The sequence below is a fragment of the Montipora foliosa genome, chromosome 12 (assembly GCF_036669935.1).
Source record: "Montipora foliosa isolate CH-2021 chromosome 12, ASM3666993v2, whole genome shotgun sequence".
Classification (NCBI taxonomy): domain Eukaryota; kingdom Metazoa; phylum Cnidaria; class Anthozoa; order Scleractinia; family Acroporidae; genus Montipora; species Montipora foliosa.
This window is the reverse complement of record NC_090880.1, coordinates 29,327,749-29,340,248: the sequence shown is the minus strand read 5'-3', so window position 1 is coordinate 29,340,248 and position 12,500 is coordinate 29,327,749. Positions and strand designations below refer to the sequence as shown.

Genomic DNA, 12,500 nt, shown 5'->3' with positions numbered 1-12,500 from the left:
ACTTATGTCGCAATTAAATCCGGTGGGGCTACAACGTAGAACACAGGTCACGGGTCACAGGTCAGACTACATGTCACTGTGCTACAGATAAATAAACAATATCAAAAGTGTCTCCTAGCTCTAATCACTCTACAAAAAAATGTTTCTCCAAGTCTAGGGGGAACCTTTGACTTGGTAGTTCATCATTGGTGCAAAGGAGTTCTAGTCTTGACCTGTGGAATGTGACCTGCGTTTTAGACCCGCCTGAAAAAATCCACGCTTAAGCGGGGCTAGAACACAACTTACGTCAACAAGACTTTAAATCTTCCAAGTTCGTCTGGAGAAACATCGGATTTGATAGCCTCCATCCACAAGGGCATAATCTCATCCCAAACCTGAGAAACATAAAAAAAATGAAACAGTAAATGATGATGGAAAGATGAAAGCATGTCATGTGTGATTATCCCAGTACCACAAGTCAAATCTGTATGAAAGAGGAGCGGAACGCACACACATATTTCTTCGTTTTTGATTGGTTCAGCTTCCTTGCATCATTTTAGCTTGCCGTTAAATCAACGTCAATAGGGAGCTTTAGCAACGACAACGGCGACGTCAACGAGAACGTCACAAATTTAGTGGCCAAAGAGAATAGCTTTGCACGCTCTGCACGTGCGTTTTTCATTTTTGTCTATTTCTTTGCCGTCGTCAGCAAAACCACAACGTGAAATTTTTATGAAAGACGTCAGAATTTGAAGATAATTTTTTTTATTTTCTTCCCTAAATAAAGCGCCGCTCTAAACGTTTTCATTCCTGAGGGACTGCCATACCTTTCTCATATTAAAAAACTTGGAATAGTCGTGAAGTGATTACAATAATAAGAATTTATGATTTGTGATGACGTTCTCGTTGCCGTTCCCGTCGTCGTTGCTAAAGCTCCCTGTTAACAGCCCAATACGTGAAAAAGGGAAACTTCGCCAGGCTGCTGCTTGTTATAAAAAGTCTCTTATTCTCACTTGCCTTGCTCCTTTGAGACGTTGCTCCATATGTGGAGCCAACAAGTAATAAATGAGCTGATAGCAAACAGGTTTCTTCCATGTTTAGCAAAACGCATATTTCAGTCCGATGTTTGCCGTCTGCGTCAAATGCTAAAACTGTCTTATGGAGAATATTAAACGGCTCACGTCACATCGGACAAGGAGCTTTAGCAACGACAACGGCGACGGCAACGAGAATGTCACAAATTTGCATATTTAGTGGGAGAAAAACAATGGCTATGCACGCCCTGCAAGTTCGTTTTTCATTTTTGTCCATTTCTTTGCCGTCGTCAGCAAAAAAGCCACGTAAAATAACCAAGTTTGAGGTGTTATGGAAAACGTCGGCACTTTGAGATAAATTTTCATTTTTCTCTCCTAACTTAAGCACCGCTCACAACGCTCCCTATTACGGGGCTTAAGCAACGACGCCGGCGAAACTACACGGGTTAAAACTACAAAATAGCCTGAAATTGCCTCACATACATGCTAGATTATATTGTAATGCAAATGAGAAAAACTAACCGTGAAAAGGGCTGTTCAAGGGAGAAAATGAAAATTCATCCTCAATTGCTGACGTTCGTCATAAAACCTCATATTTGGCTATTTCACGTTGTCGTTTTGCAGACGACGGCAAAGAAATGAACAAACGTGAAAAACGCACGTGCAGGGCGTGCAAAGATATTGTTTTTGCCCACTAAATATGCAACTTTGTGACGTTCTTGTTGCCGTTGCCGTCGCCGTTGTCGTTGCTTAAGTTCCCTATTATTCTCGGTTTTCATATGAAGTCACGGCCGCCATGTTCGGGTGTCCCCAAACAAAGAAACGGCGGCCATGTTGGTGTCCCGACCCAATCCGTTGGGAATTGAACTCTATTATTATGCAAACATTTTTTTTGTTTGTTTTCGTTGAAACACATGGCTGTTGATCACGTGAATGCAAACCAACAATTGTCACCGTACACTTTTTGAAACGGCTCACTTTTTAGAGCTCTGAAGATAAAACGTTTTGAGACGTACAAGCTTTCGATTCCATCACGGAATCTTTATCAAGAGATGGAGTTCGACGTTTTGTCAGGTGATTTTTACTGTGAGTCACGTTTACAAAACGCCCCGGTAGATCGCGGGAATCTCGTGACCGGCATCCGGGTTCAAGATTCTATGGCCCCTCTGCCTTTTCTCTTAAACATATCGCCTTCTCTAGCAAGGATCAAGGAGGAGGCGGCGATCGATATCCAGGGTGTGGCCTGAACACTTGACTTGGTCCCCCAGTGCCGTTGAACTCCATCACTAGCTTGATAATGAGTGAGTGTTCATTTTCGGGTTGAGGTAAATCCCGCCGTTTATTTTTAATTCAGGAACAGAGTTTAGGGGACACTAGGTATCCGGATGTTTCGCCCGAAAGTCCGTTCGCCCGACGGAGATTCGCCCGGGACTATAGATGATTCGCCCGATGATATTTAATTGACTTAAAACGGTACACGCAACATCGTAACGAAACTATTCTGTAAAACTCGTAACTATTTCAGCCCAGCCCTCAGTTAGAAGGGTAGTGTTGGGTTTCGAAAGGGCAATGTGGTCAGCGGTCAAGTCAGTCCTACCGGAAGTGGTCATACACAAAGAAGCCATGCTGACTGCTGTTCAAGTTCGGTTGGTGTCCGATGAAAAATTGACCTATAGACAGGAGTGATGTTGATGTTAGGGAGAAGAACAAGGGGGATACTTTCGTGACGCTTATTGAAATCCGTGTGCATCTAATTTGCCATTTCCGAGTTGCTGTTTGCCTCGGTTTCGAAGTGAGTCTTGGTGCTTAACTATTGTAAGGGAAATTAGCTTTATTTGCATAAGAATACGCAACTCACGTTCTATTTGAAGGGTTGTGCACCAGGACTCGCTTTGAAACTGAGGCATGCAGCAACTCGGAAATGGGCTATTACCTGCATTTCTGGGCATATCTTATTCTCAGGCTTGTTTTCGAGGCTGAAACAATTAATTGAATCGAGTTTAACACTCACCTCAGGTGTGACCAGGTTGTGAGGAACCAAACAGCACAGACGATGTAATCCTTCCATGTGCTGGCGCACTTTGCTCGACACAGAGTCCCAGCAGCCACCAACCTTGACATAACCAGGGGGGTTGGGTGATAAGCAAGCACACAGCACATCTAACTTGCTGTCTCGCACCTGTGTTAGCCATCGACAAACGTACTGACTGGTAAGCCGTTTCAGCAACTCGCCCACGTAGTCTCGTCTTAACGTCGAGGCTGTCTCTATCCATGACAATGTCATGGAAACTAACCTGCCAAGTCTCTCCGCTGATTCGCATCTTGAAGGTTCATTGCAGACTCCAACTAGAAGCCAGACCCCGAATCTACTGAGCATGCGCCGGTTGTTGATGTCATTGTCTACGTCATCCTCGCAGTCGTCATCTTCAAGTTTGCCTTGTGCTATTCTGATGCAACGAAAAATGCCGAAGGGATAACATTATTTGATGATGTCGTTCTTTTCCTGTACAGGAATTTACTACTTCCATTATTTCATGCAGTACTACCAGTAAAGCGGGACAATAATATCAAGCACCAATAGCTCAGTTAGCTGAGCATCGCTCTCAGTCATGCGGGAGGTTGCGGGTTCCAACCCCGGATGGATCAGGACCTTAAAATAAGTGAGGAGAAAGCACTGCCTTTGTAATTTCATCTGCAAACGGTTAGACTTTCAAGCCTTCTCGGATAAGGACGAAAAACCGTAGGCCACGTACCACAACCTCACAAATATTCTCCATGTTCATAACTTCCCTGTGGGAGGTTAAAGAACCCACACACTATTCGAGGAGAGAAGGGGATGGACTTCCCGGTGTTGTGGCTGTCCTGTTCTGAAAAGAGCAGAAGTGGCCGGCTTGGCGTGATGTCTCTAAAAAAGCTTATGATGGATGACGCCTCCTACCAGTGAGCAGAAACAGCGACAACTCAAAAGGGGGCTTTGCGAAGTGCTGGAACATAGTTCAATGAAGTAATGCTTCCTCGAGTCTCCGACAGCTCATTGGTAAAGCATCCGAATTAGTAATCGGAAGGTTGTAGGTGCGATTCCGGTAAAGGAGCACTCTAATTTTACGTTGTCGGGGATAGTGAGGGGAAAATACCGAGTGCTCCATTGAAGGAGCCACATACTGGTTCGGATGCTCTTCCACTGAGGTATAGGAGATTTACGGGAGCCAGGCCGTGAAACTAGGTTCATGTGACAATTGTTATTGTCCTGCCACGAATACCGGTCAACTCGGCTACGTCGAAAAGTCATCTCGCCTAAGTAGGTGAGTTGACCAAGGTGTAGGCGAGTTCGGATGTAGGCGAGTTTGAACGTAGGCGAGTTGACCGGATACGTACCCCTGCCACACCACTAGGATTGTCGAAATAGTGCATTGCCACTTTTGTAATGAATGAAGTGGTAACTGTTAACCCGGATAAATGAAATGACGAATGATTTTCTCCAATGGTTACTCCGGTATACTCGAAAAAAAACCGAGAGTTCCTTTGCAAGAGTGGAACCTTGCCTTCCCGATTACTGGTTCGGATGCGATACCACTGAGCTGAGCTGAGCCCCTAAATATTGTGTCTTAAGACTGCATGTCAAGTTGGAAACATCGCCTTTCGACCTGAGACACGGACGCTTGGAATGAGACTAACTTGGGCATCAGATGACACGAGACAACAGGTTCAAGATGAGGAGACCTGATTCGCACTCACCCCATGGCTTCATTCCTGGTGTTTTGACAAGGTTGTGCTTCTCCTAACAGACGTATCACTGCTTCAGTGGGGTAGGCTTGGTCAGGCCCTTGTAGAGTCCAGGGATCTGGAAACAAGTTCTGTGTGACGTGGTTGTAGCCTCCTTCCCCAGTATGATATTGCAAGTGACATTCTTGACACATTGTCAGTGCTCTGAGTCTGAAAATTAAAAAAACAAAAATGATCGTTGCAAAGGCCGTAAGGGGCACTATCTGCTTCCATTACAACAAGCTTCAGAGCTTACAAATGATTGATGTCGAAGTTTACGTCGACCTTGGATACAGCTGTATTTTTAATTCATATCGTTTGGAAATTTTGTTCCAGCACAATTGCATAAAAACTGCCAGGTACCGGTATGACGTTTTTTCGTTTGCAGCAATCATTAGGAAAAGAAGTCCATTCTTCTCCCCACCCACAAAGGTTCTAGTAGTGATGCAAGTAATTTTGCAAACACTGCATAGTACAACATCTCTCCCGGAAAACTATGCGTCACAACATTTTTGACATAGGGTCGCGATTAAAATGTTCTTGTGACCTCATGTGATCATCAACAGCAAGAAAAGTTTGAAGAACCATTGCCCAATGAAACTTGACTCGCAACCAAAGAACTTTTACTAGTTGCAAGACAAGTCAAGAAAGATATTCTAGTTTAGCAGTGCCTTAAATATATTAATCAAATTTTTTTATACAACAATTAAATTGGTTTAGATATTTTCAACAAATTCTTAATTTCCATAACTTCTTGCTACAATATCTTATGTGTCAACTACATGTATGTATCCTTTTTTGGCTTGAATGAAATTCTTATGGCAAGATTGTGGAATTTCAATATTTTATAAAATTGATTGATCCACTGCAAATCCTACTCTTTCCATTTTTAGCATACCTCAATATACATTTACTTTTTTTCACAAATACCTATTATCTTTGACACATTCGTACGAAAAGCACATCACACTGCAAGGCTTCCCCTGGCCCTTACACTCCTTTGTTTCGCAAGTTGTATGCATCTTTCCCATTGGCTGAATAATTTTCACAAGCAGTGTTTCTTCATGGATATCAGCAGCTGCCAACTCTGCGCATTTTTCACAAATGAACACAGGAGGCGAAGATGCACAATGTGCAGCTGCATAGGATGCTTCCAGGCAGATACTTGTTGGTGTGTTTTTGCGAGGCACTGCACACTCAAGATTCTGGCAGCTGGAGGGATGCCATGGTTCATATACAAATTGCCAGTCATCAGCACCTCCTAAAAAGATTAGTTACCGTAATAATTAAGTTTTAGTGAGGATTTTCTTGCCGCAATATGAGGTTATTATCGACACCTTGAATATATGTCACAAAGTAACACAGGAGGCAGTGTGGCCCAGTGGTTAGGGCACTTGCCTTGAGATCCGGAGATCCCGGGTTCAAGACCCGCTCTGACCACTCGCTGAATTTGTTCCTGGTAGTCTCTGATTCAACTTCTCAGCTGCACTTGTAAATAGCCAACTGGTTTGCCTCCGGTTTCGTTGATTCATTGTCCCTGAAAAGCCCCTATGGGGAGCGGTCAATTAAGTATGTATGTATGTATGTATGTATGTATGTATGTATGTATGTATGTATGTATGTATGTATGTAAAGTATTGAAGTAGGCCAATAATTATTATGCCACATCTCTCAACCCTTCAATGTTCATAACTCTGTGGGACATATAAGAACCCACACTTTATTCACAAAGAGTAGGGTAGTGCCGTGGTTTGTCCTCAGTAGTACAGTACATCTAGAGCGTCGCAGGCTAGAAAACTGTAAAGGGTGAATTGCGTATCCCTCTTTAAATAAAGTTATCCTATCATATTTTATTGTACGTGCCTCTAGCTCTCACTTACGGGTAAAAGCCTCAAGCAAGACAATGTTCTTTGGAACAAGGCAATACCCAACTTTATACAGGTTGTCTTACCAACATCCTTGAGAGGGTAGTAATGGAGTAGGACCTGCCCTGCTGAGTTAATGACCGGCTGTGGACCATATGCCAACACAGCAAGTATGTCCAGACAGACATCACTTTTATACCGCATCAATGTTTCAACAAATTGTGCATGCTGTTTGCAGTCAGGGCAATATTGAAGTATTGACATGATAAGTGCAGGACAAGAAAGAGAGGCATAAGATTGACCACCTTCATCTGGCTTTAGAACACCTAAAATGGAAACAAAATAATTATATATTTACCACAAATTTGATACAATTGACGCAAATGAGTAAAAGAGAAACTAAAAATAGAAAATAAGAGAGAGAGGGAGAGTTAGGTCAATAAGCGGGAACTAAAAGGAATAAATCACTGTGCCTTTCATCAACGTGAACTCTAAAAGGTTTAAATTTCCAATCAATGGTTTTGTTTTCTACTGCAGATGTCAAAGGAACAGGTTAACCAGTCACTTTGGCATTGTGATTGGCTTATCACTGTTATGGCAAATGTGATTGACAGTAGTGAAAGACGAAATTGCTTCAGAGTTCACACGTTTATATAAAAACAATAATTTCTTCAAAATTATCGATTTAATACTTTTTTTTATTCAAGGATAGTGATTTTATGATAACAATTACTGAACGTAAAGCAACTTTCACTTTACTTAAAAGGTTTTTGTTGGATAGTTGTAACAACAACAAAACTGTCCAACACAAATTCAATAACAATGTAATGACAGAACGTAAACACTGTAAATGACCAGGAACCGACTCTAAGTTTGTTGGAATAAGCCAAAAAGTCACAACCAACAAGGAAAAAGTAAAAGAACTGGATTAGCAAGAGGCTAATAATACCATGATAATATTAAAGATAAACAAAATGTATGGACCTCAGGTGAAAACCCTCATTGGAGGATCATCCAGGATCCTTAAAGATCTTTCAAAAATGTAACTATTTAAATAACTACAAAAATTAGAGCAAGACCTAGAAATATAAAAAAAAACTTCAAAATCTGTCAAAGATTTTAGAGGCTCCTTGGAGAGATCTTCATGAAATCTTCACAAGGAATCTTTCCCCTGTTGATGAGTCAAATGGTCTGGCTTTAGATAGCAAAAAATCGGTAAGTCTCAATCTGAGGAGGGACTGAGGTTCAGAGATTTCAAAGTTCTAAAACACATACCTAGCAAAACTGGAAGAACGTAGCCCGCAAGGAGTTTTATGACCTGGTTATGGGTTTGCTGCGGCCATATTGATAATGTCATAGCCAATCCCATGGGGATGCTATTGAGATCCTCCTTTTTCAGGAATGGAACCAATGATGCCATAATCGACAAAACACTGTCGGCAAATGCTGATAAGACAAAAAAAAGAGAGATAGTCCTTTAAACCTCTAAATAAGCTCCAAAGGAGCGTTAGACAGATTAAAATCTATAAATGGCCATTGGGAGGGTTAATTAAGAGGGACAGTTTTTGAGTGGACCTACAATTTTGTTAAAAGCTAATCAGACAAAGTCATACAATTCCTGGATCAGCAGTGCTACTGACTATTCATTAAGTTCTGTGTAAATCCAGTTTATAATCCTGTAAAGTAAAGGAACCCACATGTTCTAGGATACATCATAATTTCTTTCATGTACCTTCCACTCCAATCTCAACCACAGGAACAACATTGACAATTTTTCCAAGAGCTTTATACAGTCCTGTGTAGTCCATACTTGGATACACCTGACGATTAAATGAGCGTCTGTCTTTTGTCAACACTGGTCGAGTTTCTTTGACCAAACTGATAAAAAAATGTTTATAAAAACCTTTATGAGAGCAAGATAATAACTAATATGAGCTAATTGTACCTTAAAGTTTTCAATCAGCCAAGACCCATCATGATGGAAGTATTAAATCTTGGGAGATACTTATCTATCACCAACATCAGGGACAAGATTGCATCATGGGTCAGGGAGACCGTCACACAATTAATACAATATTATTGAAGTAATGTACATAGCGAGTAATGACAGCATCTGAAAAGTTGCTCAAGGCATACCTCGACATCTTAACATTTTAACATACATTTCCAGAGAACAGAAGATATCAACAAAAATGAGTAGCACAGGTGCATAATTAGTTATAGAAAAAGTGTCAGCTTCTTGGGCACAGCATCCAAGGACATGCTTCATTTGAAATGATGAAAATGGATGGTAGAGAATTGGAAAGTACAGCTGTTTTGGTCAGCCGATACAGCCCTTCATGATAAGCATTAACTTAGTCATTGCAAAAAGTCACAGAACTAATGAAGGCCATATACATATAAATACCTTTGCAGAGTCTGTTGAAACCATTTAAGGTAATTGGCTACGTCATTTCCTGTTGGCAACGGATAAGTTCTTCTGTCCAGTCTGTTAAAGATCTCCTTCAAGCCATGTACCTTGGCATTGACTAAAAATAGTTCAAAACTTAAAATTAGCAAATTGAAAGTAGTTCAACGTTGTCTGTGCTCTTATCGACAAGGAGCAAGGGTGGCACAGTCTGTTAGTGCGCTGCCTTGGTGCAACAGGTCCCGAGTTCGATCCCCGGATCTCACGTCCTTGTTTCGACTTCTTTCTTTTCAGTGTAGCCTAAGTACATGTAGCTTTAAATACCCTTAAAACAGAGCACTGATGGAAAAGAGGGGGGTAAAATGAGTGCACCGTTCTTCCTGGGAGAATACTCTCTAGAGAGTAAAGAAACTTCCGACGTTAAAATTAATAAGGTGTACTTTTACCTTTACCTTTACCAATATTCATCATCACTGTGGTCCAAATGTTGTGGACGCAGAGTGAGGCCACAACAAATTTTGACCAGTGTGATGACGAATATCGTTGTCAATAAGAGTACAGACAACGCTGAACCACTTTCGATTTGTTTTTTACCACAGTATTCAATGCCAAAGAATGTGTTTATTTCAGAGCATGACCAAAATCATGACACGAAAAAGAGCAAGAATTGTCTATAACTTTCTCGCCATATGATGGGTTTATTTCCCAAAATGAGCATCTCTGATTGGCTATTACACTGTGTGACAAATTGACGCGAGCATGACGCAAGCAGCATTGTCTAGACTCTTATCAACAACGGCAAATTAGCCAATCAGATCGCGAGATTACAAGCAATAGTGGTTAAACAAAAATTTTAACCTCATCAAATCCAAAGTTGAAAAAAATTGAAAATAAAGAAAACACAGTAGTATTGTACTCAGTCCACCTTATCATAGTTTGAATGACTTAAATACGGCAGTAACTAGTTTCTTAAAATCCTAAGCGAAATATTTCCGCCAAGGTGAATAAGTCATTAAAATAAGAAGAGCTTAAATTATTTTATTCCAGCGACACAATTGAGCATTCAGCATTCAACGCCACTAATTGAAAGATTCATAATACTCACATTGATCAGCTCTTGTTGACTTGAGATGTCTCGACATTCTATTTCTTCCTGTTTCAATGACGTAAACGTCCACGAAATACTAAAATGAAAAATCAGCTGTCTGCATAAGCTTGCATTCAATTCGATTAGATGGTCAGCCCATCTTGCGACTCTTGTGTTTACTGCTGATAGATTTGAGGTCAATCCTGTCGAATAATTTCATCATCCGAGAGAACGTTAGCACTACTGAGAGTATTGAAAAATAGTTGAAAGGTTGATCAGAAAAAGTTCTCCGAACAACATGATTGCCTGTGCATTTTGTTTTGACGTGAGATCAGTGACCCATCTCAAACACATATCATGTGATGTAAGCGTGAGGATAGAGTCCTCACAGAATTACATGTAGAAAATATGGCTCATTCGCCCAAAACGTTATCTGCAGACACGAGAATCAAATATTTACGTTCTAAATCCTTTCTTTTTGCATTCTTCTTTATTTTGTTGCGTCTACTTGACAACAGAACAAGAAGGTATAAATACCCGAGAGATGTTTGGAATTCTCATACACACAGTTTAACGAGTGGAGATCTGGTAACAAATGTAAGGCGCGAATATTTGTGTTAATTTTATAAGCCTGCGAATCCACTTTTATACGATGTCTGAAACACTGTTTTCCCTGGAAGTTCACTTAGAAAGTGTGGGAAATCTTCGAGTTCCGTGCAAGCTCCCGGCTGTTTGCTTTCGACTACTTGATTTTCCCACGATGATCATACACCATATACCTACTCTGAGGGCGGAAAAATTGCGACAGAAATTGAGTTTGGAAGACAAGGAAACCATGCTTGACGACCTCAAGGATCGATTTGGCCATTTTCAGTTTCATAAAGGGAAGTCCTGCTTGTTCAAAGCAAGCATCGATGCCATGTTAGTTCAACTGCAAAGTGTTCCTCTCTACGTCATGTTGATGGATATGTGGCCTAAAAAGCCTGCTCTTGTAGGGAGCACTTTGATTCCTTTGAAGGAAGCTATAAATAAGATTAGCGTAGACGTTAACCAAAAAGGAATTGAAGTGCCCTCTTTTTACAGAGATGAAGGTGAATTTGACGTTTACAATCTTATGGGGTCTTGCATTGCATCAGTGAAGCTTGCTTACAGGTTTTTAAGTTTAGGAGGCTCGCTTATCCCTCATATACCCACAGCTGCCTTAACAACTAAAACTACTAAATCTGAATCTGAGGAGATCACACAAGCTCCTAAGGATGCTGTAGATAATGGACACCCTGGAAGAAAATCAAAAGAATTTGAAGAAGGAATTCCAAGGGAAAGTACAAGGAATAAAAGTAACAGCAAAATGGTCAAGGATGTGCAGAAGAAAGACGTGAAGCATAATGCAGAAGTTCAAACAAATATCCTTGCAAAGGACATAAAAAGCTCCAGAGGAAGAGACAAAAGTAGACAGAAAACTGAAGATGATTTTGTAATCACCAACACAATTTGCCCTCCCCCTCTTTACTATAACCATTTTTCCAACTCAACAGCTCTTAGTAAATCAGTTTCTGCAGTAATGGAGGACCCTATTCGGGAAAGGAATGGTGGTAGCAGTATTGCGAGGAGAACACAAATGTTTCATTCAGACGACAAATTGTCTGACGTTGATTTTGTGTATCACGATCCCACTTTGTTGCAAACAGATGGAACTGTGAGACTAGCTTCAGTTTCTGTTCAAACTGACGAGAAATTAACAACTTTTGGGGGAGAAAAGACTCATGTTGAAGTAAGTCATGGATTATATAACTTACAAAATCTGACTTCAGATGGTCAACTACCAGTTTTGAGAGCCTTACTCCATGAACTGTCCTGTCTCACTAGAGGATTGCACGGTATGGACAGTACAGAGGCAGAATCTGGCCAACATCAACTACAAAGCACAGCTTTACACGAGCAACCACATGTAGATAGAACTCAAAAGCATGGCAGTCAAACCAAAAGTAAACCACCTTTGTCCAAAAATAGTCAAATGCATGAAAAGCAAACTAAGGAATTTAGAACTTCCAAGAGAGCTCAAACTTCAGTGATCGGTTTGCCTCGTCATAGGGTGCGTTTTAAGCAGACAAAGCTGACTTACGGAATGACTAAAACACAGAAGATGAGACTACAGTTAAACCAGAGAAACATGGGAGACTCAAGAACGAGATTATGCGATGATCAATCCTTAGTTCCACTTGTACAGGAAAACCTTAAAGAAGATTCAAAGAAAAGGGCTTTGAGGGAAGATCGATTAGGAAAAACTTACAGAATAGGCTCCTCCAAGAGATCAACAGTTAAAGAGTTGAAACAAACTGCAGATGTGGAGATTCAAACACTGTCAC

General features: G+C 40.9%; 2 protein-coding genes across 4 annotated transcripts in view; one reads left to right on the top strand and one right to left on the bottom strand.

Moving 5' to 3' along the window:
• Positions 1-10,486, bottom strand: part of LOC137978850 (protein unc-79 homolog) — a 53,719-nt gene extending 43,233 nt beyond the window's left edge. The window contains exons 1-9 of one of the 3 annotated variants that reach the window (XM_068825959.1): positions 10,153-10,486; positions 9,048-9,168; positions 8,373-8,518; positions 7,916-8,086; positions 6,727-6,966; positions 5,706-6,036; positions 4,749-4,946; positions 3,025-3,460; positions 286-374 (exon numbers count right to left, since the gene is read on the bottom strand). In XM_068825959.1, the coding sequence (XP_068682060.1) occupies positions 286-374; positions 3,025-3,460; positions 4,749-4,946; positions 5,706-6,036; positions 6,727-6,966; positions 7,916-8,086; positions 8,373-8,518; positions 9,048-9,168; positions 10,153-10,189 (1,769 nt within the window). In that variant the 5' untranslated portion in view covers positions 10,190-10,486. The remainder of the gene's footprint in view (positions 1-285; positions 375-3,024; positions 3,461-4,748; positions 4,947-5,705; positions 6,037-6,726; positions 6,967-7,915; positions 8,087-8,372; positions 8,519-9,047; positions 9,169-10,152) is intronic. The other 2 variants (XM_068825961.1, XM_068825960.1) reach the window with 2 other exon arrangements.
• Positions 10,487-10,760: 274 nt separating this feature from the next.
• Positions 10,761-12,500, top strand: part of LOC137980198 (microtubule-associated protein 10-like) — a 6,383-nt gene continuing 4,643 nt past the window's right edge. Inside the window, exon 1 of the mRNA XM_068827589.1 lies at positions 10,761-12,500. This exon is cut by the window's right edge and continues 162 nt beyond it. Within this exon, the coding sequence (XP_068683690.1) occupies positions 10,787-12,500 (1,714 nt within the window). The 5' untranslated portion in view covers positions 10,761-10,786.